We start from the raw sequence: 26,677 nt of genomic DNA on the forward strand, positions 1-26,677 counted from the left end.
ATATACCATTTGATGTGTAATTTACAGCAGAATGCAATGAAACAAACCACACTGAAATACCTGTGTTCTACCAAAAGCTATTACTAAATAACCAGAAAAGAAAAACACAACTGCCTTATGCCACAAAAAGTGAATTTCTTAACTCAAAAGCTAATGAGGTGTTATTATGACACAGCATGGAACCAATAAGATGTTATTATGGGTCAGCTCCCTCTTCCCTGTATCAGAGCTAATACTAGAACTACTAGAGATTCAGTTGTGTGAGCGTCATCACATTTTTGTTGGTTACTGATTGATTGGGTAACCTGTACTGCTCTACAGTAAAAAGAATATAGTTAATGGGGCTGACAGCCTGAATTGGTGATGCCACTGGTGGGATGGTTGGGTGTTGTACACTGGCTTAGAATTTCTAATTCACCCAATTTGAGTTGAGTTTCTGTTGTATGTACAGGACACATGCAGGAAAAGACATGTTCATGTGAATGAGTAGTGCTGGTTAGTGCTTAATTTCTAAAGGGAGAGGGGCTTAGCTTGGGAGAAAAGAACATCCCATCCTAGCTCTGATGAGGAAAAGAGGGTCAAAGGAGAGAAATTTTGTGAGATGTCAACGTGAATGGGCAGAGCAAAGCCACAAAAATGTTCACTAATCACTGCTGAATCTATTTCCTTGAAGTGAGTAAACACAACACCCCAAAGGACAGGATCCACAATGGCAGGTGAATTTGAATCTGTGACCCTTCCAGTTGCTAAATTTCTACATTTCAGCAACTTGAAGCGGGCTAAGTTGCTGGTTCTAAGCAACTTGGAGTAACTGTGTAAGCAAACTGGTGTGTTTTAACTCTTATTTCCTATCTCTCTTTTAATATATACCTTCATACATGACTGTTTGGAGATATTAGTTGTAAAACTATATGCCTAATAAAGGTTTGTTGTATGTTGTATGTTATGACAGGATCCACAACATAGTTAAGCAGCTACCTGCTGATCCGTCCCCTTTCTTGGAGTCCAGGCCAAAGGTGGCATCCTCTTCATTTAGCCAGGAGACATCAGGTGTAGGACATTCTTTGGAAGAAACAAAGGCAATTCTCATTTCTGGCTGCCACATATCTGGGCATTTCACATTCATCTGCTCCAATGAACCCTTCCCCAAAGTTACAAGCTCTTGTAACTCCCACATAGGTTTGTAGCAGAAATAGCCAAGTGGAGTAGAAGCCAAAGCATTGGCTGACATTTCTAAGGCCATAAGAGGCATCAGTTGAAAGCAATTACAACAGACTTCGCTGGGGTGCCAAGAGACTTGACTGGGGTGCAAACCTTTGGCCGGGGTGCCAACCATGCCCCTTGAGGCAGAGGCTGATGTGACCAGTGTTACACATGCTTTACTCACACCCAGTGTGGGTTTTTAAAATGCTCTGGTTCCCAAACTATGGTCCGTAGACCACCAGTGGTCCATGTGGTCTCAGGAAGAAATAAAGATCACCTGTGGTTACTACCAGCATCTCACCAAGTGAGTGCTCCCCCACAGTTGGCTGCAGCCAGTCTGTTCTCCATCCTCTCTGGTAGTCCATGTGGGAGTGATAGCTCAGAAGACCACCAGAGAGTGTGGAGAACGGACTACCTGCAGCCAGCAACCACCCGCAGCTGCAACCCGCAAATCTTCTCTGCAAATAACAAATCTAATATATTAAATCTCTAATAAATCTTCTCTAATTATCACACATTTAACTGTATTTTTTGTATGCGGGTGGATGGGGTTCTGTGTGGTCCACGACAATTCCAATTTTTGCCTAAGTGGTCTTCAGCCTCCTAAAGGTTGGGAACAACTAATGGGCTATGCTTGAGAAACACCTGGAAACTGCAGCTAGGATAACGTCAAACAGCCAGGTCCTTGCTGGGGCCTGCGCATGGGAGCACATGAATCCTCTTTTATTCCTATGTGCATTTATTGCCAGACTGCTTCCAGGCTCAATTCAAGATGCTGGCTATTGAGAGCCCAGTCCTGTGCATATCTACTCAGAAGTAAGTCCCATTAGAGTCAAAGGGGCTTACTCCCAGGAAAAGGTGGATAGGGTTGGGCTGCAATTGCCAAGCCCTCAATAGTTTGGGGTGAGGAAATGTCAAGGATTGATGCTCGCCTCGTGAATCTGCTCACCAACCACTGTCAACGCCTGCTGTCTGTGTCTCAAGATCTCAGAAGACAAGATCCCACAGAAAAAGTATAAAAGCCACAGGGTCCAAGAGTTGATTGGCAATGCCCTCTACAACCACTTGCAGGACTCAGACAAGATAGACAGAGTTCCCACTCCACACCAGAATTGCACTGACAGTTGCACTGACACATCAGTTGCAAGTGGGGAACTTTTGGGAACCCTCAAAGGCCTGGAGCACACTTAGATATGCCCTTCCCTGGTAGATCCTCCCTGGCTTGCCCTTCCCAAGCCAGAAGTGGGAGGAGGTGCAATGTGGAAGCAAGTGGGTAGTTGGAGATGGTCACCCCTAGCAATTTGCTGCCTGAGGCAACTGTCTCCATTAGCCTCACGGATAGGCCAGTGCCTGTTACTCCACTGTGTGTGATGCAGCTTTCACAGCCACATCAGTGAACAGTCAGGTAGTAGAATCCTGAAATTGTCATTGGGCTGAACCCGGAAAGCTCCCTTATGCAGAGTCCGACCCTTGGTCTGTCTAGCTCAATATTGCCTGAATTGAGTGACAGCTGCTCTCCAGTGCTTCTAGTGGAGGGTCTTTCCCAGGCCAACCTGGAAATGCTGCCAGAGATTGAACCCTAGATCTCCTGCATGTACAGCAGCTGCTCTGCCATGGAGCGATGCCCCTTCCCTTGAGCTCTCTCACTTTAGAACCTTCCCGTCTCTCCAATAGGATTGCACAGATACAACATGGCATGACTTCAGCCCAGCCCAGGTCTGCAAAAAGGAAGCAAGCAGGCATTTGCTACCTATTCTCCTGGGGAGTCACTGTCGTGCCAAATGTCAAAAGCCGACAGCAGTTCGCACTTTTAGTGTCTACAAAAAAAATAAAAAAATAAAAATAGAAAAAGGGATCCTGATTTACCCAGCGAAGTCACGTTTTCCTGATTCTCCAGCATCACTTCTGCATACAGGGCCTTCTGGTCTGGATCCAGCAGAGCCCATTCCTCCTTGTTGAAATACACAGCCACCTCCTCAAAGGACACCAGACCCTGAACAAAGATAGTCACAAATCATCCACCCAAGAAACATTTCAAACCCAACTCAAAAGGAGGAAGGAGAACCTGATATTTGCTTGCAGAGCAAAAAAACACTTGGCCTTTCCACAGTTTGAAAATGTGGTTGCTTGACCAGCTGAGTGTTTAAGATTTTGCTCATTAAGAATGAGAGAAAAATGCATCACACTAAACTTCTGTTTCTGCAAGGCCCTACGTGCAGCCCTTCAGCAAAGTTAGAGGGTCCCCTGCCAGAGCCAGCACATGCAGGCAACTCTTTGACGCCTCAGTCCATGTGCTCTGTGTAGATTGCAGAACACCCTGGTCCTGGTACATCACAAACAGCCCAACCCAATGGGCCTCTTGCGCCAGCAGAACTACAAAAGGCCCAGTGGCGGCACAAAGATAGTGGCACTGCCAGTCCAGCGTAAGCCACCATGGCAAGGCACCAGCAGCATCGAAGCCATGCCTCTGCAGACCCTGAGCTGTGCTGCTCCTGGTGAGTCAGTGGTGTGGCATTTCTAGGATAGGCAGCGGGGAGGAGAGGTTGGATCCTGGGGGCAATCAGCATGTGCCATGATCCTATCCCCTCTTCTCTCTCTCCCTATTTGCTCCTCAGACTTTTACCAGCTATATAGCCGCTGCGGGTTCGAGGAGTCACATAGGTGGCCTGAGGGTTTACATGGAGGTAAGAAAAACTGTTTTTTGCTTACACCTTCCATGTGCCTTTTTGTCATAAGCTCCATGCTATATCGTGCTGGGGGAACATCACTGGTAGATGGCCCCCAGCAAGGGAGAGCCCATCCACTCTGCTTAACTGGGTCCACTCACAGCTGCCACCTTTTCACTGTCAGCAAATACCAGCACCTGCGGCTGAGTCTATCTCAGCAAGCGCAGGGTTCTCTTGGAAGGTGAGCAAAACTTTTCCATAGAGGACACAAGGGCAAAGCACTCCTGGGCATGTGCAGAGTGCCTTATCCTTGCGGAAGCAACACTTCCTCACCTGTCCCAAGACTTGGTAGAACCTGAACCTCGACTTTTGCTTGCCCACCCAGAGCAGAACTGCCAGAAACAGTTTCCTACCTGAGAGGTGGTCAAGGGCAAGATGGTAGTAAGGCTTTCAAAAGAGCAGGTGAAGCTCAGGCTCTGCTCTGGGCAAGCTTGTTTCCTGCAAGAAGGAGCCCTGCCCCTCCTCACTCCTGCCAGTGCAATCAGATAATGCCAGTAAAGGACAGTTGCCACTTCCACACAAGGGCATTCCTGACCACATGGAGTATCTGGGAAAACAGGACCACAGTCTGAAAACAGGCAATCGGGGGACAGCAGTTGACAAGTCCCAACCCAGGCCAGGAGATCCAAGCAGCTCAGGGTCTTCTGACTGGGCACCCCAAACATTGTGCAGCACCAGAAGCCACAGGAAAGGAAGACAATCTTTCCAGCCACAGGAAGGAAGGCCCCTTCCATCGCTGTTCCCTGGTCACCTGCCTCCTACCTGAGTAGACATCACAGCAGCCGCTCCTTCTCCAGCCGACAGAGGAGGCGATCCAGAACCCGACACTGACGTCACTCCGCTGCCTGTGCAGGAGACAGGTGAGGTGGAACTTCAGTCTTCCAGTTCAGAGAATGACTGAAAGTTGTTCTGCTTGCTTCCAGGCTCCGATTGTGATCTTGTGTCAGTTAACAGAGACCAAGGAGACAGCAGGAAGCCTTTCTTCACACAAGGCATCATTCCTGCACAGAACTGGCTTCCACATGACATGGCAAGTCTCATTTCCTCAGTTGACCTTGCAAAGGGGTGAGAGGGATGCAGGGAGGGTGCATACAGTGTTTCTCAACCAGTGGTATGGGTACCACCGGTGGTACTTGAGGTGGTGTCTGGAGGTACTTGAGGTTTGGCAGGCAGAGCTCCAAAGCATGCCTTTCATATGCTCAAGAAAGCCCTTCTGTCTACCCTGAGACTCTTACTAGTGTTTGGCGTGTCATATCTGGCCTCCCAACCCAGAAGCAATGGTTAATGGCGTCATAACCAGTTACTTCTGGTGATACTTCCAATAGGTGGACCACGCAAAATGGTAAGGCAGGGGACAAACATTGAGGAATGCTGGTGTGCAGCATATCAGTTTAAATCAATTGCCAGACTCGGAGGCAGGATAGGGGAGGCAAACAGTGGGGACAACTACAGTCTTTGCATTCAGTTTCTGCCCAGTTATGGTGGGAGAAAAACACTGCCTTGTCTGCTTCAGCAAGTATGTGGATGGAGGCAAGACAGCCAATACTGTGCACTTGGACTTCCAAGGAGCCCCCTGAGAGAATCCCTCACCCAAGGCATAAACGTAGCAGTCATGGACTAAAACGCAGTGTTAATCCTGGCCCTGGTGCTGTCTAAGGCCACGACCACAAGTTGCTCCCCCCCACTGGTCCTGCCCCCTGCTTTCCTTCCGGAAGCCATGAGACTTCCCCAACCCTCCAAAGGCCTTTTAAAGCCCTTAGAGAGCCCAAAATAATCACTTACAGTTTCACAGAGGAAACTGTTAATTGGTTGCAAATGGAAAGCACAGAGTGAGAATAAACAGACATGTTGCTCAATGGAGAGAGGAAGAAATGGGGACCCCCAGGAATTTGCCTGGTAGCTTTTAATCATTTATACATGATCTGGAATTGAGGGTAAGCAGCAAGTGGCCCACATTCACAGAGGACACCAAGTGAGTCACAGCCCAATCCTATTCACACTTTCCTGGGAGTAAGCCCCATTGACTCTAATGGGACTTGCTTCTGAGTAGACATGCATAGGATTGGGCTGTCAGGGTGGTAAAAGCAAGAGCAGAGGAGAAGCTTTAAAAAGTCCTCTCCAAATTGGCTGAATGGGCAACCAAATGGCTGAAGCCTGCTTCGCAGGGGCCTTTGGGGACGAGGCCCACTCAGTTCAAGCACTGGGGAGCTCTGAAACTCACTAAAGGAGGCGGAGCCGGTGTGATGAACAACCCTGATTTTGTACCTGTTTTCAACCTTCCTCTTGCCTCAGAGCCTCCTGGGATGCCTCAGCCCCTGATCAGGCTGCGGAGCCATTTCAATGGAGAATTCAGGTTGGCCCTTAAGAACATAAGAACATAAGAACAGCCCCACTGGATCAGGCCATAGGCCCATCTAGTCCAGCTTCCTGTATCTCACAGCGGCCCCACCAAATGCCCCAGGGAGCACCAGATAACAAGAGACCTCATCCTGGTGCTCTCCCCTACATCTGGCATTCTGACTTAACCCACTCCTAAAATCAGGAGGTTGCGCATACACATCATGGCTTGTACCCCATAATGGATTTTTCCTCCAGAAACTCGTCCAATCCCCTTTTAAAGGCGTCTAGGCTAGACGCCAGCACCACATCCTGTGGCAAGGAGTTCCACAGATCGACCACGCGCTGAGTAAAGAAATATTTTCTTTTGTCTGTCCTAACCCGCCCAACACTCAATTTTAGTGGATGTCCCCTGGTTCTGGTATTATGTGAGAGTGTAAAGAGCATCTCCCTATCCACTCTGTCCATCCCCTGCATAATTTTGTATGTCTCAATCATGTCCCCCCTCAAGCGTCTCTTTTCTAGGCTGAAGAGGCCCAAACGCTGTAGCCTTTCCTCATAAGGAAGGTGCCCCAGCCCCGTAATCATCTTAGTCGCTCTCTTTTGCACCTTTTCCATTTCCACTATGTCTTTTTTGAGATGCGGCGACCAGAACTGGACACAATACTCCAGGTGTGGCCTTACCATCGATTTGTACAACGGCATTATAATACTAACCGTTTTGTTCTCAATACCCTTCCTAATGATCCCAAGCATAGAATTGGCCTTCTTCACTGCCGCCGCACATTGGGTCGACACTTTCATCGACCTGTCCACCACCACCCCAAGATCTCTCTCCTGATCTGTCACAGACAGCTCAGACCCCATCAGCCTATATCTAAAGTTTTGATTTTTTGCCCCAATGTGCATGACTTTACACTTACTGACATTGAAGCGCATCTGCCATTTTGCTGCCCATTCTGCCAGTCTGGAGAGATCCTTCTGGAGCTCCTCACAATCACTTCTGGTCTTTACCACTCGGAAAAGTTTGGTGTCGTCTGCAAACTTTGCCACTTCACTGCTCAACCCTGTCTCCAGGTCATTTATGAAGAGGTTGAAAAGCACTGGTCCCAGGACAGATCCTTGGGGCACACCGCTTTTCACCTCTCTCCATTGTGAAAATTGCCCATTGACACCCACTCTCTGCTTCCTGGCCTCCAACCAGTTCTCAATCCACGAGAGGACCTGTCCTCTAATTCCCTGACTGTGGAGTTTTTTCAGTAGCCTTTGGTGAGGGACCGTGTCAAACGCCTTCTGAAAGTCCAGATATATAATGTCCACGGGTTCTCCCGCATCCACATGCCTGTTGACCTTTTCAAAGAATTCTATAAGGTTCGTGAGGCAAGACTTACCCTTACAGAAGCCATGCTGACTCTCCCTCAGCAAGGCCTGTTCGTCTATGTGTTTTGAGATCCTATCTTTGATGAGGCATTCCACCATCTTACCCGGTATGGATGTTAGGCTGACCGGCCTATAGTTTCCCGGGTCCCCCCTCTTTCCCTTTTTAAAAATAGGCGTGACATTTGCTATCCTCCAATCTTCTGGCACCGTGGCCGTTTTGAGGGACAAGTTGCATACCTTAGTCAAGAGATCTGCAACTTCATTCTTCAATTCCTTAATAACCCTTGGGTGTATGCCATCAGGGCCCGGTGACTTATTGATCTTTAATTTATCAATGAGGTCTGAAACATCTTCTCTTTTAACCTCTATCTGACTTAACTCCTCGGTTAGGAGGGGCCGTTCGGGCAGCGGTATCTGCCCGAGGTCTTCTGCCGTGAAGACAGATGCAAAGAACTCATTTAATTTCTCTGCCATCTCTAAGTCTCCTTTTATCTCCCCTTTCCCTCCCTCACCATCCAGAGGGCCAACCGCTTCTCTGGCGGGTTTCCTGCTTCTAACATATTTGAAGAAGCTTTTATTATTCCCCTTAATGTTGCTGGCCATGCGTTCCTCATAGTCTCGCTTGGCCTCCCCTATCACCTTCTTACATTTCTTTTGCCACAGTTTATGTTCCTTTTTATTCTCTTCATTAGGGCAAGACTTCCATTTACGGAAGGAAGCTTCCTTGCCCTTCACAGCCTCTCTAACTTGGCTGGTTAGCCATGCGGGCACTCTCCTGGATTTAGTGGAACCCTTCTTTCTTTGCGGTATACACCTCTGCTGGGCCTCTATTACTGTTGTTTTAAGCAGCCCTTCTGGTTGTTCTTTATAATTCTTGATCAAGAATCACTCTTCTTTCTCAGTAGACCAGTAAACTAAGAACTTGACTTAGAGGTAACTCATTGGGTCACAGGAGCCCACCTGATTCCCCACAGCAGGAGTGTCTTTGGGCTCAGGTGACCCCAGGCATCCAATTGCACAGGCAAAATCTGGTGAATGCCCACAAGTTACACAAAGATGAGTGATTCACCCTCCCCCTCTGCTTATTTGTCCTGGTCTCTCACCTGAGCATTGGATCATGAGTGGGGGGGGGGGGTTGCTTGCCTGTTTGGACAGGTGTGGAATTAAGGACCACTATCAGGGACTCTAGACAGAAGAAGCACTTGGGGTTGAGAAAGTGCCCAGCAAGCCACACCAGTGTGTTGTGTTACTTTCCGCCTGCTTTTTATTTTCTGTGCAAATCTTTTGTCCAACCTCCCCCACCTTGTTGCAGATGCACTCGCTTCACCTTTGCAAGTGCTGAGCCCTCTCCTTTATCTTTTTCTTCCATTGCTTTGTGCTGTTTTCACCCACATTCACAAACCTGTTTTTATTTTACTGTTTACCGTTTTTGTTGACAGCTGGGTTGTATTAACTGAAGCACAAATTAATTGAGACATGAGCAGTTACAGTTCTGCTCTATACTGCATATGTCAGACCAGTGACATAGCTAGATGGGATGCAAAGCGCTAAGTTTTGCAAGGAGCCTCACCACAACATGCAACTGGTCCCTCCCCTTCTGAGCCATGAGAAGATGGAGAAAAGGGCAAAATATAGGCAAAACTAGAACATGGATATGGATTACTGAAAATATCCAAAATGAGGCCAAAAAAGAAAAAAGAGAAGCTTAGCTTGCAGTTACTTCTTTTTTTGTTACAAGGAGAAAATGAGACAAGATGTTCACGCGGCCCCCTTCATTCCTTCTTTCAATGCAACATTCATCTCCTTTCTACCTCTTCTCTGGTGTTGGGGGGGGATACGTGGCTTTGCTCCCCCAGCCCTCAACCTGCAGTTCTTTGCATCAAGAAATGGCCACTTTCCTTTCTCTCCCTCTGTCCTTCCCTCTTCTTCTTTCTCTGTCTGTCCATCCACCTCATCTCTGCTCCTCCTTGCTGCGCTCAGTGAAAACAGGATACCAGGCTCTTCCTCTCCCAGAAAGTTACAAAATAGGGAAGTCTCAAATTCGGGGGGGGGGGGGAGACATGAAATGTGGTTGTCTGCAGCATGCAGGCACATTGGGGTGGGGGAGTTGTGCATGAAAAACAGAAGAAGATTGTGTATTCTATGCTTCAGTCTCTTGTATTGGGGGGAAAAATATGAAAATCCAGTCTCCATGTTGGTCTAGCTCAGCACACTCTTCAACTTGAGTGTGGTGTGTGTGTCCCCAAAGACTTGGGGGACGGACGGACATGAAAGCAGCCCACCTACCTCAGGCCAGCTTGAGAAACGGGGACATCTCCCATTCCCACCCACCCCCATCCTCCTCCTCTTTCTTCCCTTTTCTCACTCTGGCTCTCCATCGGACCCAGCACTTCTCTCCCCTGCCAAGTTCAGTGACAGCAGTGCACAAAAATTCTGCTTTTATGAAAGTTACGGGGGGGAGGGACTGCAGTGTGGTTGCTGCAAGACTCAGGCAGGCAGGCTGGGGAGGAGTCACATCCTCTTTCTTCAAGTTTTTTGAAATACACCTTTGAGATTTCAGGCCCCTGTGTACAGAAACTTGCAGCCTGGTCTCATGTTGGCCATGAAGCAGGCTTCCCAGTGGTGGAATGAGCCTGAAAACTTAAGAACATAAGAAGAACCCTGCTGGATCAGGACAAAAGCCCATCTGGTTCAGCTTCCTGTATCTCACAGTAGCACACCAAATGCTTCAGAGAGCACACAAGACAGCAAGAGACCTGCATCCTGCTGCTCTCCCTTGCATCTGGCATTCTGACATAACCCATTTCTAAAAACAGGAAGTTGCACATACACATCACAGCTTGGAACCTAGGATGGACTTTTCCTCCAGAAATTTGTCCAATCCCCTTTTAAAGGCACCTAGGCCAGATGCCATCACCACTTCTTGTGGCAAGGAGTTCCACAGATTAATAACACGGCAGGTAAGGAAATATTTTCTTTTGTCTGTCCTCCCAACACTCAATTTTAGGTCAACACGTTCTTCAAGGGTGAAGGGAGCAGGAGATGTGTGTCTGTCCATCCCCAAAAAGACTCAGGAGACAATGAAGGCAGTCCCTGCAACTCTGGCCGGCTTGGGAAAGGAGGCCAGGTTGTAACAAACCCCCTTAGTCCTCTTACTCACCCCACAACTGGTCAGCCTCTGGCAGGCACCCCCTGAGTTCCAGCCCCGGACTGGGTTCCAGTGAAGCCTCCTCCTGGGAATCAGCCCCGGTCCCCATCGCCTGTGCCCCCTGCAAGAGACAAGAGTCAGGATCTGGGCAGGGAGCTGGGAAGGGGACTGGCAGGGATGAGCGAGGGGCAGGGGGTGAGACCCCCCACCCCGGGATTTATTTACCCATATGGCAAAATGCAGTATCATTGTATTACATTCGCAATATACTAACTAGATAGATAGATAGATAGATAGATAGATAGATAGATAGATAGATAGATAGATAGATATAAACAAGCAATAAATTATTAAAACTTAATGGGTAAAGCATAGTGGATGACATAGTGGATTAAAACATAGAGGTACATTATATGTCACATACAGTGGCATAGCTAGCGGGGCGGGGGCGGTCCACCCCGGGTACCACCCTTGGGGGGGTGACACCACAAATATCCCAACATCGCTAACATTGCAGAGGTTCATAGTAACCCCAACATGCCATATACCATTGGATATGGAATTTCCAGCAGAATGCAATGCAAAAAAACCAGATTGAAATATCTCCTTTCCATCAAAAGTTATGGCCAAAAAACCGGAAACAAAAAATGTATGGAATCCTATTGAAAATGAAACTGAGCCACATCGTGCAGTTACTTGCGAGTAGGCGAACTTGCCATAGTTCGTCGGAAAGGGCAGGCTGAGAGGCATCCAATGACACCAGAATGTTTCCTAGCCAATGAAAGCAGCCCCCCCAAAAAACACCCAAGACGGAAGTCTCTCCCTCCAATCAGACAAATGTATTGAGCCCTAAGGGAAGCGGAAGTAAGCTACATGGTTGCGTTTACTCATGAGTAAGCAAACGTGCCTTGGCTCGTTGGTCAAGTCAGGCAAAGGGGAATGCAAGGCTAGCTAGCTGCATGGTCCCAATCTGATGAAAGTGGAGCTCAATAAATGCTTCAGAAGGCAGCCTTCCCCCCCCCCCAAAGAATAAAGCAGAGGCTTCAGCTGGTAAGGTCCATTTTATTTGTTTTTAGACTGGCTGGCTTCCCCTTATTTAATTATTTGTTTTTCTTTAATTTAATTATTTATTTTATTGTGCTTGATGATGTCACTTCCAGCCATGGCATCACTTCCAGTGGGTCCTGGACAGATTGTCATTCTAAAAAGTGGGTCCCAGCTAAAGTTTGAGAACCACTGCCTTAACTCAAAACAGGCCAATGTGACATCCGGGGTGGGGGTGACACCCTAGTGACCAAAATTCTGGAAATTGTGACTTTTAGGAATAATACCATCATGTTATATGCCATTGGATGCAGAATTTTCATCCATTGCTTGTGGGGAAATATTCACTGCATTTATTTTCTGGCCATTATTATTATTCATTTCAAATCCTGAGCTGCTTAGAGGAAGGGTGGTATAAAAAGGTGAATGAATGAATGATGTCATATTGTGAGGGGCCCCCTAGAATTTAGCGTGTTTGAATCTATTCAGAGCCCCTTGCTGTGAGCAGAGGCAGGGTGCTTGGCCAAAGTAGGCCCTATATTTAGCTGCTTGGGTCAGCAAGATATTTCAGAAAATGCCCCTTGAATGCCTTTCTGTGCCTGTGTAAAAGAGGAAAGGGTGTTGCTGACTAAACTTGACGCAGAAGTTGTTTGCAGAGCTAGAAAGCCTCAATAACAGGAAACTGCTAGCTTAACTGCAACTGGGGAGCAGGTGTGAGGAGAACAGGGACTTTTTGCAAGTCTGCTATTAGCCAATGCAAAGAGGGGGAGATGGGACTTCTGCAGCTTAGAAAGATTTCACATATTTTAAATGCCATTTTTATTTATTTATTGGATTTGTATTCCGCCTTTCTCCCCAAAGTGCACCCAAGGCGGTGGTAGAACATGCTGGGCAGAATTTGAATAGTGGGATATGTAGTCAGACAGAGCTTCACTTGATATGCTGTTTGCCAATCAGGAATGTATCCAATGCTTTGCAATTTGCATTCTGCCAATCAGAAATCTGACCAATGCTTGACATGCTTTACCAGTGCTGGAGACACTCCTGATGCCACGTGGGTTAGTAGACCTGGACTCCAAAGACTTCTCCAGCAGTCTCTAGCCTCCCCCCCTGTTTTGCCCCTTCCTGCCCCTATTCTGCTTGCCCATCACCAACCTCCCCTGCTTCACTACCTTCCCCTTTGCAAAGGGGCCCAAAAGAAACTTTGTACCCCCTGATCAAACTCCTCTGGGAGGCCCTGCATAAGAGCAGTTACATATTACATGAGCAGACATGTTACATAGGAGCAGTTACATGTTACATGAGCATTATGTGTTACATATGACCCCGTGAGATGATCCCCCCAAGCATCTCGAGCCAGACCCACCTTACCTGCAACTCTTCCGCTGCTGCGCGACTCCCGAGGAGACCTTCTGCCAGGGCCACCACCTGGGCGCTGCTCTCCGGCTGGCAGCCCCGCACCCAGCGCGCCACCTCCGGGGGCAGGAGGGTGAGGAGCCTCTCCAGGACCAGCGGGTCGAGCATCTGTGCCTTGGTGCGCCGCCCGGGCTGCAGCCACCTGCGGCAGAGAGAGCGGGGCGCCTCGCCCTCCCAGGAGCACAGCTACAGGGCCGGCCGGCCGGCTGTGCAGCAGCCCCCGTCAGAACTCCGCGGCGCTCCTCTGAGGGTCTCTGCCCCGAGGCTCCTCCAAAACAGCCTTCCGGTCGCGCTGCGCAGCTGATGCTGGCGGCACAGCCGAGCTCCGCCGGGCCAGACTCGTCCGCAGAGGGACCGGCTGGACTCTCCAGGCGGCTGCAGGAGATCCCTGTGAAGCCAACCAGGGAAGACACGAAAGGAGCTGGAGGCGGACAGGCGGGCACGTGGGAACGGAGATCTTCCGTGTCCGGGGAGATCATACAAAGCAGGGCTCAACTCCGTGCGATCCAAGGAGTCCTCCCCATCCGGATCCGGTTTCAAGAGGCGGGGGTCTTGTGGGGGGGAGAGGCAGGCGGAGGGCAGGGCGAGAGGAGGGGCGCCTGAACGGCCGTGGGGAGGACGGAGGGACAGGAGGGCGCTCGCCACCCAGATTCCCCGCACTTACTTTCAGCCCTCCGCGCTCGCTGCCCCCCTGCTGGTCCCCTTTGCAGCGCGCATGAGGGCGGAGCGGGTGAGCAGCGCTCCCAGCAGGGTCTCCGCCCCGAGCTGCTTCCAGGCAGATCAGGGCAGAGCAAGAGGGAGGCGCCTGAAGGTTCTTGGCTGGCCGGCTCCTCTTTTGCAGGCTGAACCACAGACCCCAGAAACAGTCACCCGCGCTGGTCCCCTTAGGCAGCCTCCTTTGCCCCTCCCTCCCTCCCTTGGGTGCGTGGCTAGACTGGAAGCTGTGGTCTGTTAGCCCAGTCCTAGCCACGCTTTCCTAGGAGTAAGCCCAATTGACACTAATGGGACTTACTTCTGAGTAGACATGCCTAAGGTTGGGCTGTGTGTCTCTTTCTCCAGGATTCCAGAGCAGGTGTGTCTTAAGGAAATTGTGGGTCTGGTGAAGTTGCTTGTGGCTTTGCGGAAACTGGGGAGATCTGGGTGGTCGGATTCTCGGTGGTCTCCATGGCAGGGTCAGTCCTTGTCATCTGGGAAGCTCCTCTCTCTCAGGCAGGCAGGTTAGGTTGCAAAGTCTTCCTCAGGGGAGGGGCTGCCTCGATTCCCCAGACTGCAAATGGCCCCTCTGTCTCCGACTTGCTTGGGTAGATGTCCATCCTTCAAGTCCAGCGTGTCAAAAGGTCATCCAGATAAACTCTTGACGACCTAAATCTAACCCCATTCTGGACCAAGAAAGATGAGGACCATGCTGTACCCCAGGTGCAACCATACTAAACCTAAGGGGGTCCTGTCACGGATGTTTCATCCTTATCTTCTACCATTCCATTGCTTTGCATTTGCTTTCTTCTTTTTCATATGCTTCAGGCTGTGAGGGTGGGCAGACTGACCCTGCCATGGAGACCGCAAAGAAGAGGAGTTCGCAGGTAGGCTCAAATCTCCCTGTTCTCCAGTGGGGTCTCTATGGCAGGGTCAGTCCTTGCCATCTGGGAAATGCCCAAGCCCTGCCTCCTCAAGGGTGGGAGCTGCCTGAAGTCTCTGAAATTATGCCCTGGAGGATGGTGTATGACCCCCCCAGGTGGACCCCCCAAGCCAGTCTCCCAGTGCCTGTGGGGTCACGACCTCCTAATGAGGGAGGATGGGGCTTAAATTTGGACCAATCTAAACTTGGATTGACCCTTGGGACTAGAGGATTGCTTGTGACCTTGAAAGGACTGTGGGTGGGCAAAACCTTATTCTGTGTTAGTGGCTCCCCCCACCAAGAGTTCTCCTTCCTCCTTAGAGGATGTAGTGTCCAGTTCAAGAAGCCAGTTACCTTTAGTAGGGGGAGCCTCTTTTCTTGACTGCGCCTGTAAGAGCTTCAAGGCAGAGAGGATGATGGAGGATGGGGACTTGCGCCTCTTAGGTGGAGACGCATCAGAGGAAGTGGAACCAGTGAAGATGGGGGGGGGGAGTTGGATGCTGGTGTTTGGACCTGTGGGACTTTCCCCCCCCCCAAAATAAAAACAAAACAACAAATTTAAACAAACACATAACAAACACAAATTCAATATACAACACAAAAACACACTGTTGGAGGGTGCAGGCAGTCATATATCAATATATCTAATCAATCAATACATATCTCCTAATCTTGTTCCTCTTCTGGTTTAGCCTCTTAATATCATGTCTATCATATCATATAAAATATATCATGTATACAATACATTCTTCTAAATGTCCCATCTTGTACATCTACAACTTCATTTTTAACCAAGCATAGAATGGTCTCCATTGCTCTATCAGTGTCAGTTTGCGCTGTTGATCCAAAATCTCTGTAAGTCTATCCATTTCCGCCACATTCATTATTGTATCTATTAATCCATCTTTCGTTGGAATTTTAATGTCCTTCTGGTATCTAGCATATAAAATTCTTGCAGCAGTTAATATCATAATAACGAAATACACATCATTTTCTTCATCTATAATATCTAAGGTAATATTAAGCAAAAATAACTGGTTTCAGCGGTATCGTAAATCCAACTATCTCTTGTATTAGATTCCTTACCATTTTCCAATATACTTGCATTTTATTACATGTCCACCACATATGATAAAATGTTCCTTCTTCACATTTACACTTCCAACCATTTTTTGATATATTCTGGTTCATTTTTACCAGTTTTACTGGTGTCATGTACATTTTATATACATTTTCTTTAGAATTTGTTGCTCTAGTAAATTTTATATTGTATTTCCAAATCTGTTCCCATTATTCTAATGTAATATTATGGCCTATATTTTGCGCCCATTTTATCATACATTCTTTTATTGTTTCTTCTTGCATCTCAAAATCCAATAGGAACATATACATTCTTTTGATATATTTTTCTTTTGTTTCTAAGTGTATTCTATCAAATGGTGTCTGTTCTGAATAGAATCCTTCTTGTTTATCTTTCCCACATTTTGAATCAAGTTGCTAGCGAGTCCACCAATCCATCTCCACACCCTGTCTTAACAGTTCTTCTTTTGTCTTTAATTGCCCATCTTTGTTCAATAAACTTTCATATCTAAGCATTTTTGTTGTCTCTAATAAATTCAATAAACATCAAAAATCTCATCCCTTGCAATTTCCCGGTTTTTTTTTAGCCAAGGTAACAGATATGTCCCAGCTGCTTTAGAGGTATTCACGGCTAAGGTACTTTTGCAAGTTCTTTATGGCTGTCCAATCTGGCATAAGGCCTTGAATCATTCAACTGAGAGCATACAGGCCTCCTTCCTGCAGAGGATCTTGGGTTTTCCCAGATGTGTTCCATACTCTGCTATGTGTCTTGAAGTGGGTTTTATCAGACTCAAAATGTTGGCTTGTTTGAGATCAGTAAAATTTTGGCTTGCAATCCTCTTCAATGCTGCCCCGTATGGGCTAATGTACCAGCTTCTGACTGATCCAGTACTGCCTGTGGAGGTTGCAGATACACTCACCAAGCTTAAATCGATAGGACTAGACACAGCAAGCCTGGGTATGATTGGTTTAAGCGAAGCCTACAGGACTATATTGAGCATCAAGAGCTATTCTGTGCAGCTAACACCATTTGCTCCCCTCTCCATCTGCACATCCCAGTCAGTTTTGGGAAGCCAGCTTCTTTCTTTTATCATCTGCAGTGCCCGCAGGCTCGTAGAGCATTCTCCCTTGCGTGATGCAATGCATTTCCATCAGCTCTGCTAGCGGGCAGGTTTAGTGGCATTCCCTACTCAGAATGAAGATGTACCTGTGACAGGAATTGTGTGGAGACATTACATCATATATTTTTTTATTGCCCACTGCATTGACACCCTTCGTAAGAACTATCTGGCTCCACTGCTGAACAAAATGCAGGGCTGGGAGGATTCATTTAAATTACAAACTCTTCTTTCCATAGAGGAAACTGACTCTGTTGACAAGGTTGCCAACTTTGTTTCTGGGATTCTGGCAGGACGGAATTCTGGGTCTTCTGCTATATTATGGTGAATGGGGGGAGGGGGTATTTGATGATCATAATTGTTTTATTTTATTGTTTGTGCGTGTGTGTGTGTTCTGGATGTTTGTTTGTTGTTCTGTATTTCTATTATCTATGCCAATAAAGGTCTTATGTTGGCTCTAATAAATTCAATAAACTTTCATATCAAAGCATTTTTGTTGTTTCTGATAAATTCGGCCTGGTACATGCTTCTAGCAGCACCACCCATTGGGGGATTTTGGTATACATCTGTCTTTGTATTTTAGCCCAGATCCATATTAGAGATTTCCTTAATACATGGTTATTGAATCGCTTGTATTCGTTTGCTTTTCCATACCAGACAAATGCATGACATCCGCATTCAAGATCATGTCCCTCCAGTTTAAGTATTCTTTCATCTTCTAATATAATCCACTCTTTAATCCATAAATCCTGTCCTCTCCCCTCCTGCTGAGATCCCATGAGCTGTCCCAAGTTGTCAGCCACTGTCTGGTCCACACACCCTTCAACAAGCCTCACACTAAATTTTGTGCTTCCAGGGACACTGCAAGGCAGCCTGCGCCTGGGCAGTCTTGTCCTGGGGGAGAACCGCTGCCGCAGTGGCATCCCAGTACCCCTTCAGGCCCAACTCCAGCTGAACCAGCCCTTTCCCCCAGTGCCCTGGAGAAAGGTACTTGCCCTGCATGCAGGAAAGCAGAGCCTTCATGAGTGCTGGTTGTGGTGTGGAAGCCTCGAGGGAACCTTTTTTGGTTGGCAACCTTCAGTCTTGAAAGACTATGGTATAAGCCTACCAGCACCCTGTACCACGACCCATAAAATGGTGTCCTTAAGGCACTCCTCAACAGACGTGGAGGGAGAAGCTGGGGAGTGAGGGACAGGCTGGGCAGAAGATCTCTTTCAAGGCTGCCTGGCCCTCAGTGTGCTGAAGCAAGGAGCATGGCCGACAGGAGCCCTGGGAGCTCCTGAACCCTCCGCCTCACTGTGTTGAGGCGTGAAGGGGCAGCACAGCCCCAGTCAGGACTTGGCGCATCAGTTAAGGGCGACTGGTCAGCAGCCTCGTGGCTTCCTAGTCTGCTGCCTCCATGCCCCACGGCGCAGTCAGAAAGCCCCCTCAGCTGAGGAGCTGAGGGCAGAACGTGCCCAGGCAGGAGCTGAGCAACCCTCTAACTGCAGCTGCAGTTTCTGAGGTAAAAATCCTCCCCCCTGATGTTGAGGGTCTGAGCACCTAATGCAGGACGTGGGGGGAGAAAGGAGAGCTTTCCTTGGTTGAAAACACAGTGACTTCAACCAGTACTCGCTTCCTGAGCGAAGGGAGCAATGCGACTGGTGTCAACCTGAGGAACACCCTGTGGCAGAAGTGCGGATGCTCTGCGCTTTCTTAGTGCTGTGGCCACCTGAGGACTGGGCTTCTTGTCAGGAGGGGCTGAGGCTGAGGCTCCTCCTGCTGCTCAGGTGTGGACCTGGCAGGGCTGGAGGGGCTGAACCAGGACTGCAACATCTGCCACTCTGACTGGACTCTGGGGGCCAATCCTATTCCACTTTCCAGCAGCGGTGCAGCTGCAATGCAGCCCCAAGGAAAGGGAACACATGTTCCCATACCTTGAGGAGGCCTCTGTGACTGCAGAGCACGCAGGTTGCGGGTTCTTGGGCACCTCACAGGATGGCGGCACTTTTCAAAGGACTCCGGTAGGGAGGCTCTGCCTCGCCTGCCTCCGCACTCACCGCATGTGCCTGAAGCCCAGCAGACCTGGCCTCCAAAGACCTTTCTGGCTGTTGCCACCGCCTGCCCTGTGTTGCCCACTCCTCACCCCTTCTGCCCATCCTGTTGCCCCTCCCCTTGCTCTCACTCACCCCCTTTGAAAGGGTCCCCCCAAAACCTGGTACCCCCTGAGAAAAGCCAACTCAAAGGCTGTCACGGTATGATCCCCAAGGTGACAGGTAATTTGCTGGCTGCACAGTAACAGGCCTGAAGCCTTGGCCAAACCAGGACTGCGCAGCATCCTGGGAGCCTCATGCTGATGCAATATCTGGTGATATTGCATCAGGTGATTTCATGTGAGTGTGTGTGTGTGTGTGTGGCAGCAGCTGCACAGTCAGCATGACTGTGCAGTATTCCCAACGCTGTGATTGGCTGCAGGAAGTATAAATGTCCAGCAGAGGCAAGCAAGTGTGTGGGAGAAGCAGAGCATTGTGAGCCGGAGGCTACGTTGGTTGGAGAGTGGATCGTGTACCGTTTGTACTACTTGGACTCTGTATATATCTGTACATAGTAAAGGAGGAGTGTGGTGGAGAACCTCTGCCTCTGAGTCTTCTTTGTCGCCGGGGGTGATAGTGCTTCGGCCTTGAGGTACAGAAACAACAACAGCTGTGCAGCTTTCTGCCGTGCCAAGCCGTTGGCGGAGCTCCAGCGGCAGACCGGAGCGGTTCCGGAGCGGCCTGGGCACAACGCAGCTAGCAACAAAGGCAGGCCCTGTGAACCCTGAAACTCCCCAGGTCCCTCCACCTGCCTCCTCCCTCCTGCTCCTTCCACCGTCTCCATGGCAACCCCTGGGGCAGTTCACTGCAGCCCTCCTTCGGCCTCTTGCGCCTGAGAAAAGGCCTGAACTAGCTTCCCATCAGGGCATGGAGGGGGGAGAGGAAGGAAGCGACCCCCTGATGGCAGCATTCAGCGCTTCCTGGTCTCTCTAGGCTCCTCTTTTTACCCCTTGTAGCCCTGGGTTGTCTTCTATGCGCGTCCAGGGACAACAAACTGCTTCATGCAAAGTCAGCATTCATGGTGCCTGCTGAGGGGCAGGAAGTGACATCATTGAGCAGAGTGATGTCATTAAGCAGTAAGTGACATCACTGAGCAGAAAGTTACGCCATTAAGCAAAAGTGACGTCATTAAGCAGAAAGTGAAATCACTGAGCAGAAAGTGACGTCATTAAGCAGTAAGTAACATCACTGAGCAGAAAGTTACATCATTAAGCAAAACTGACGTCATTAAGCAGAAAGTGAAATCACTGAGCAGAAAGTGACGTCATTAAGCAGTAAGTGACATCACTGAGCAGAAAGTGACGTCATTAAGCAGAACTGACGTCATTAAGCAGAAAGTTACGTCATTAAGCAGAAGTGACGTTATTAAGCAGAAAGCGATATCACTGAGCAGAAAGTGACGTCATTAAGCAGAAGTTACTTCATTAGACAGAAGTGACATCATTAAGCAGAAGTGACGTCATTACGCATATGATGGCCAGAAATAAGCATTTTATTCTCATACAGAAACTCATTAGCTGCCAAGGACAGAAGAGCAAATGCGCAAATCTTGTTCATATTTTCAAGATATGGGAGATCCCAGATATAATGGGGGCCAGATAAATGGCTTCTGCGGCCACATCTGGCCCACAGGCCTTACATCTGACACCCCTACACAAGGCTACTCATGACTGACACACTTTTTTCCTGGCAGGGTTTCTGGGCCTTTAGCAATGGCCTGATAGGATGAAACCAGGAGGTGCAGCTCCCCTCATCACTGTCTGACCGGGGTGGGGGTGGGGTCCCTCAGCAGGGTGCCTACTGCAGAGGGCCCTCTACCCAGCTCAGTGGGTCCTTATCCTCATCTCCCATGTCTCCCACCACACCAACAGTCCACGTAAGAAGGGGGATCCATCTGTGCAGTGGCCACAGTGGCTGGCAAGGCACAATGTTCCCCAAGGAGATAAAGCAGGTATTAGAGGTGAGGCCCCAATAGCTGCCAGAGGAGGTCATGTGCTGGCACCAGCCCTGGTCACTGTTTTTCGCCACAGTTGAACACAGTAAAGCGTTCTGAATTTCCGACGTTCTTCATGCCACAAAAGGAACAGGTTTCCCAACTGCAGTAAAAATGTGACAACCACGTTGAGGACCACCTTTTACAGCTCTCATGTTCCCATAGAGATAGCACAATTGTGTGTCGTCGTTGTCGTCCCAAAAAAACCCAGCACGATACACTGTCATGTGATGATACAAAGCTGCAGCCTATGGAGTCAGACTATTGGTCAATCTAACCCAGTATTGTGTACATTCTAGAACAGTGCTTCCCAAACTTTTTAGTACCAGGACCCACTTTTCAAAATGACACTCTATCAGGACCCACCTAGTTTTACGAGACTTTAAAAAAAAAATATAGAAAGGAATAATATGTTTATTTATTTACATGTACTAATACCCAGAAAAAAGATGCTTCAACATTTATCTCCCTATACAGTGGTGCCTCGCAAGACGAATGCCTTGCACAACGAAAAACTCGCATTTTGCGTTTTGCGATTTTTTGGTGACTCGCAAGACTAATTTTAATGACCGTGCTTCACAAGATGAATTTTTTTTTTATGCTTCATGCCAGTTTTTGCTCACATTCACCCTAAGGAAGGGGGAGGATCTTCATGCCAGTTTATGCTCACATTCACCCTAAGGAAGGGGGGGATCTTCATGCCAGTTTATGCTCACATTCACCCTAAGGAAGGGGGGGGGATCTTCATGCCAGTTTTTGCTCACATTCACCCTAAGGAAGGGGGAAGATCTTCATGCCAGGTTATGCTCACATTCACCCTAAGGAAGGGGGAGGATCTTCATGCCAGTTTATGCTCACATTCACCCTAAGGAAGGGGGGATCTTCATGCCAGTTTATGCTCACATTCACCCTAAGGAAGGTGTGCGCACTATCCTGTATTGAGGAGGCAGTCATGGAGGCGCCCTCCAGGTGAGGGAGTGTTTGTTGGCTTATCTTGAGGCTGCACCGGCCCTGGAAAGCTGGATAGGATTGGGCCCATAGACAACAAGTAAAGGGCACGTTTAATTTCAGGTCAGTTAGAGAAGAGAGATACTTGCAAATAGCTGTATTTGGCAGTGGTGGAGCTGGGGTGGGGGCAGGGGGGCAAAAGTCCCAGGCACTGCACCTGCTGCGCACTCGTTGCACCCCCACCCCTGCCACCTCCGACTGCCGCGCCACCCTGCCTGCCCATCTGAACCACAGGCAAGTGAGGTTCCACACTGCTTGGCAGTGGGCGAGAAGCCTTCAGAGGCTTCCTCCGCTCCAGTTTCATAGGGACACCAGAAGTATTGTTTAAAACAGTGGGAGAAGCCTCAGAAGGCTTCTCAACCACTGCGGAACATCATGCAAGGCTCTGAGTCTCAGTAAGCTTCCTGGGGAGGAGGGGGTGGCAAACTGGAGGAGGGAGGTATGTTGTGGACCTGACCGGAGTAACCATGAGGGCAGGTCCTTGTTGGCAACCTTCAGTCTCGAAAGACTATGGTATCCCGCTCTGAAAGGTGGTTCTGGAACAGCGTCTAGTGTGGCTGAAAAGGCCAATTCGGGAGTGACAATCCCTTCCACACTGGGAGCAAGTGCAGTCTGTCCCTGGTCTGTCTCCCTGTCTATGGGTCTTCTTTCTTTGCCTCTTTGCCTCAGTCTGTTGGCCAAGTGTCTCTTCAAACTGGAAAAGGCCATGCTGCACAGCCTGCCTCCAAGCAGGCCGCTCAGAGGCCAGGGTTTCCTACCTGTTGAGGTCTACTCCTAAGGCCTTCAGATCCCTCTTGCAGATGTATCATAGCTGTGGTCTACCTGTAGGGTGCTTTCCTAGCATGAGTTCTCCATAGAGGAGATTCTTTGGGATTCGGTCATCATCCAATCTCACGACATAACCGAGCCAACACAGGCGTCTCTGTTTCAGCAGTGCATACATGCTAGGGATTCCAGCATGTTCCAGGACTGTGTTGTTTGGAACTTAGTCCTGCCAGGTGATGCTGAGGATGCGTCTGAGGCAGCGCATGTGGAAAGTGTTCAGTTTCCTCTCCTGTTGTGAGCGAAGAGTCCATGGCAGGACCTGCCCATGAAGAGGGCAGGTCCACTACTGGTATTTGGACAGCAGGAGTTAGTTGGTAAAGAGACTAAATCTTTCTGGGGGGTGGAGAGAGAGATCAAAAGGGGGGGAGGAAAGGTCAGCCATCCTAGTCTGCTGGTTATGGCTTGAGTGTGAAGTTCTTCCTGAGCAGCAAAATAGGGCTGCAAAGTTTCCAGGTTCCAGAGGAGGAAAAGTGGAGCAAAAGCTGACCCTGTTCAAAAACGAAGGTTCAAGACATCTTGCTGGAGAGAAAGCTGGCCTTCGGGCACATTCCTAACCAGGTCTACTCAGAAGTAAGTCCTATTTTGTTTTATGGGGCTTCCAGAGCAGGAAGTTATAGGACCTTTTACAAAGGAAAGAAAGGAATTTTGGGCAGGACAAAGGAGTTTGGGGAGGTCCTATCTTGAGCTTCCTGGCCTGGTCTTCCAGAAGGACATAAAAAGTGTGATGGCCATGAGTGTTGCAGGGTGTGTTGCTCAGATTGGGGACTTCTTGGTCAAGAGTCTGAAAAGAACTACCCAGTTGGGCAATTGTCATTTAATTTAACATTCAGGCAGGAATTCTTGCTAGCTATCCTTTTGTCAGATTTCAAGTACCCAGATTTAACTGACCTCCGAGGAGCCTCTCCTTGGGAGCCAGCAAAATCTCTCACCTTTCAGCAGATCAGGGAGGCCTGCCCAACTCTAAAACCAAGATAAAGTTAGTTTAAACTGCATGTGCTTATGATAGAGATTTTAGAGGGTTAACCTAACTTTGCTTCAGATGAAGGAAAATAACTGAAATAGGAGCCAAGAAGAAGGCTGGTCTTTCTCTTAAAAACAGGATAGCCATTATGTCAAAGTGACCTGCACAAGAGAACATGCACGTCATAGCTTTCCCAAAAGGAAAGTTCCAGGGTCTTGTGTAACAAAGTTGTGGGACATGAACTTTTCCTTAGAAGGGTAAAAATGACTTTCTAGTTAGGGCTGGAACCATGCACCAGTGTCAAAGTATGCCCAAATTAGGAGGTGGAAGTGACATGCAGTGTCACATGGGTGTCTTGTTTGTCGCAGGTTATAAATATGAGATTCTGGGTGTGGTTCTCTGAGAAACTAGGAGTAAACGTCTGTATCCAACTGAATCAGTTAAACTGTAAATAGCTGTAAATAAAACCTCTAAACACTTGTAAGAGTCTGTGACTGTTTAGCATTGGGTCAGTGACGGAATCTGGGAATCTTTCCATCAATGGCGACTCCTTGCCGGGACACTGATTGTTCTCTGCTAAACAGTTGTACAACAACTTAGGAAAATTGGGGGAAAAGAAGTTTGGATACAGGTTTCCTCTTTGCTTTTTTTCTCCCCTGGTTGCATGTTCTACTGGTTGTGAGTGGAGGTGCAAGCAGGTAAGTGCTTGTCTAAGCGTTAGTCTGTCTGATGTCTGTGTGTTACTCAGTGTAGTAGTTGTCAACCTTCAGTCTCGAAAGACTATGGTATCGCGCTCTGAAAGGTGGTTCTGGAACAGCGTCTAGTGTGGCTGAAAAGGCCGATTCGGGAGTGACAATCCCTTCCACACTGGGAGCAAGTGCAGTCTGTCCCTGGTCTGTCTCCCTGGCTATGGGCCTTCCTTCTTTGCCTCTTAGCCTCAGACTGTTGGCCAAGTGTCTCTTCAAACTGGGAAAGGCCATGTTGCACAGCCTGCCTCCAAGCGGGCCGCTCAGAGGCCAGGGTTTCCCACTTGTTGAGGTCCACTCCTAAGGCCTTCAGATCCCTCTTGCAGATGTCCTGGTATCGCAGCTGTGGTCTACCTGTAGGGCGCTTTCCTTGCACGAGTTCTCCATAGAGGAGATCCTTTGGGATCTGGCCATCATCCATTCTCACAACATGACCGAGCCAACGCAGGCGTCTCTGTTTCAGTAGTGCATACATGCTAGGGATTCCAGCACGTTCCAGGACTGTGTTGTTTGGAACTTTGTCCTGCCAGGTGATGCCGAGAATACGTGATGCATGTGGAAAGCATTCAGTTTCCTCTCCTGTTGTGAGTGAAGAGTCCATGACTCGCTGCAGTACAGAAGTGTACTCAGGACGCAAGCTCTGTAGACCTGGATCTTGGTATGTTACGTCAGCTTCTTGTTGGACCAGACTCTCTTTGTGAGTCTGGAAAACGTGGTAGCTGCTTTACCGATGCGTTTGTTTAGCTCGGTATCGAGAGAAAGAGTGTCGGAGATCGTTGAGCCAAGGTACACAAAGTCATGGACAACCTCCAGTTCATGTGCAGAGATTGTAATGTACTCAGTGTACTGGTCAACCAAAGAGGTTGCTGCAGTGACTTTGCTATGGAAGGTGTGAACAACCTCTTAAAACAAGGTAAGTGCGAGCAGGTAAGGGTTCCTAGTCTTGCATCTTAGGTTAAACCTTGTTAGGGAAATAAGGGCCCTTAATGATAATTGCTTGGGGATAATTGTGTGTTATCTCCTGTTATTTTGACTGTCTTTGGCAGGGCAGTCCCTTGAAGTTGTGCCAGGTCAGTTGTAAACTTCCGAGAAACTTTGAGAAACAGTTTCTTAACCAGTTCTGGGTTGTGTCCAGAACTGCGGTGTACAGGTGGAATATTCTATTGTCTGGAAATTAAACACTTTGTTTCTCGGTAGATAAAAGAACTACCTGTGGCGAGTGTTAGTAAGCGAAATTCTGCAATAGTATCCTTCAGGATTTATTGCTGCTCCCTGTCTATTGGAAAAAGGCAGAGAAAGAAAGTTCTTGTGTTGTTAAATGTTAAATGTGTCTGTTTCTGGGAGTTAGGCTAGCAGTTTGGCAGTTGTCCCAGAACTGTCTGTGAATCTGCTTTCTGTCTAAGGCTTGCTCTTGAGCTCTAAGTCAAAGTGTTTTTGATTTTAAATATTGACAACAGTGCTGTGTGCTTTCCTGTGCTGTTTTTGAAAAAAAAGTCATAGTAAGTCAGTTAATCAGTCATAGTGAATTAGTTAGTCGCAACATGGAACAAGGTAAGGATGTGCAAAACAGGTTTTCCCAAGAAAGAAGTGAAGGATGTCAAGATGTAGAGAAAATTGCATTAAGGGTTTGGGAGGAGCAAGATAAAAAGCAAAAAGTTAAGAAGTTAAAAGGGAAAGTTTGCCCATTGTTGATCCAACAATGAGATCTAATAGAAGTTAGTACCTGAAAAGTGATAATGTTACCTTGGCATTTGAAGAGAAAAGGTAAGATTTTGACATTTTGCATGTAAATTAAAGCTGTAAATTAAAGCATGTTTAATGTAAAATATACTATCTGTGTATCTGTGGATGAGTGAATGCAGTGATTGTTCACTGTGGAGTGTTTGAAGTGTGTCCATGGACAAAAATGTGTGGAATGTCAAAGTTCGTATGATAAAGTCAATATAATAATATGCTGCAGTATTTCCTCTTTGTTCATACTGAGCCAGAAAATTGGCTTGACTTT

The 26,677-nt window shown here is 48.2% G+C and overlaps 2 protein-coding genes across 2 annotated transcripts in view; both read right to left on the bottom strand.

The window, feature by feature from the left end:
• LOC136640460 (zinc finger protein 420-like) overlaps positions 1–26,677 on the bottom strand; it is a 123,410-nt gene that overhangs the window by 49,189 nt on the left and 47,544 nt on the right. The window lies entirely within an intron of this gene.
• LOC136639154 (zinc finger protein 202-like) lies at positions 245–14,100 on the bottom strand. The gene is made up of 6 exons (XM_066613165.1): positions 13,210–14,100; positions 10,807–10,915; positions 4,692–4,774; positions 3,070–3,196; positions 979–1,062; positions 245–315 (listed from the first exon to the last, which is right to left on the bottom strand). The coding sequence occupies exons 1-6, from the start codon at positions 13,360–13,362 to the stop codon at positions 245–247; spliced, it is 627 nt and encodes a 208-aa protein (XP_066469262.1). The 5' UTR covers positions 13,363–14,100.

Source organism: Tiliqua scincoides, chromosome 2, assembly GCF_035046505.1.
Source record: "Tiliqua scincoides isolate rTilSci1 chromosome 2, rTilSci1.hap2, whole genome shotgun sequence".
Classification (NCBI taxonomy): domain Eukaryota; kingdom Metazoa; phylum Chordata; class Lepidosauria; order Squamata; family Scincidae; genus Tiliqua; species Tiliqua scincoides.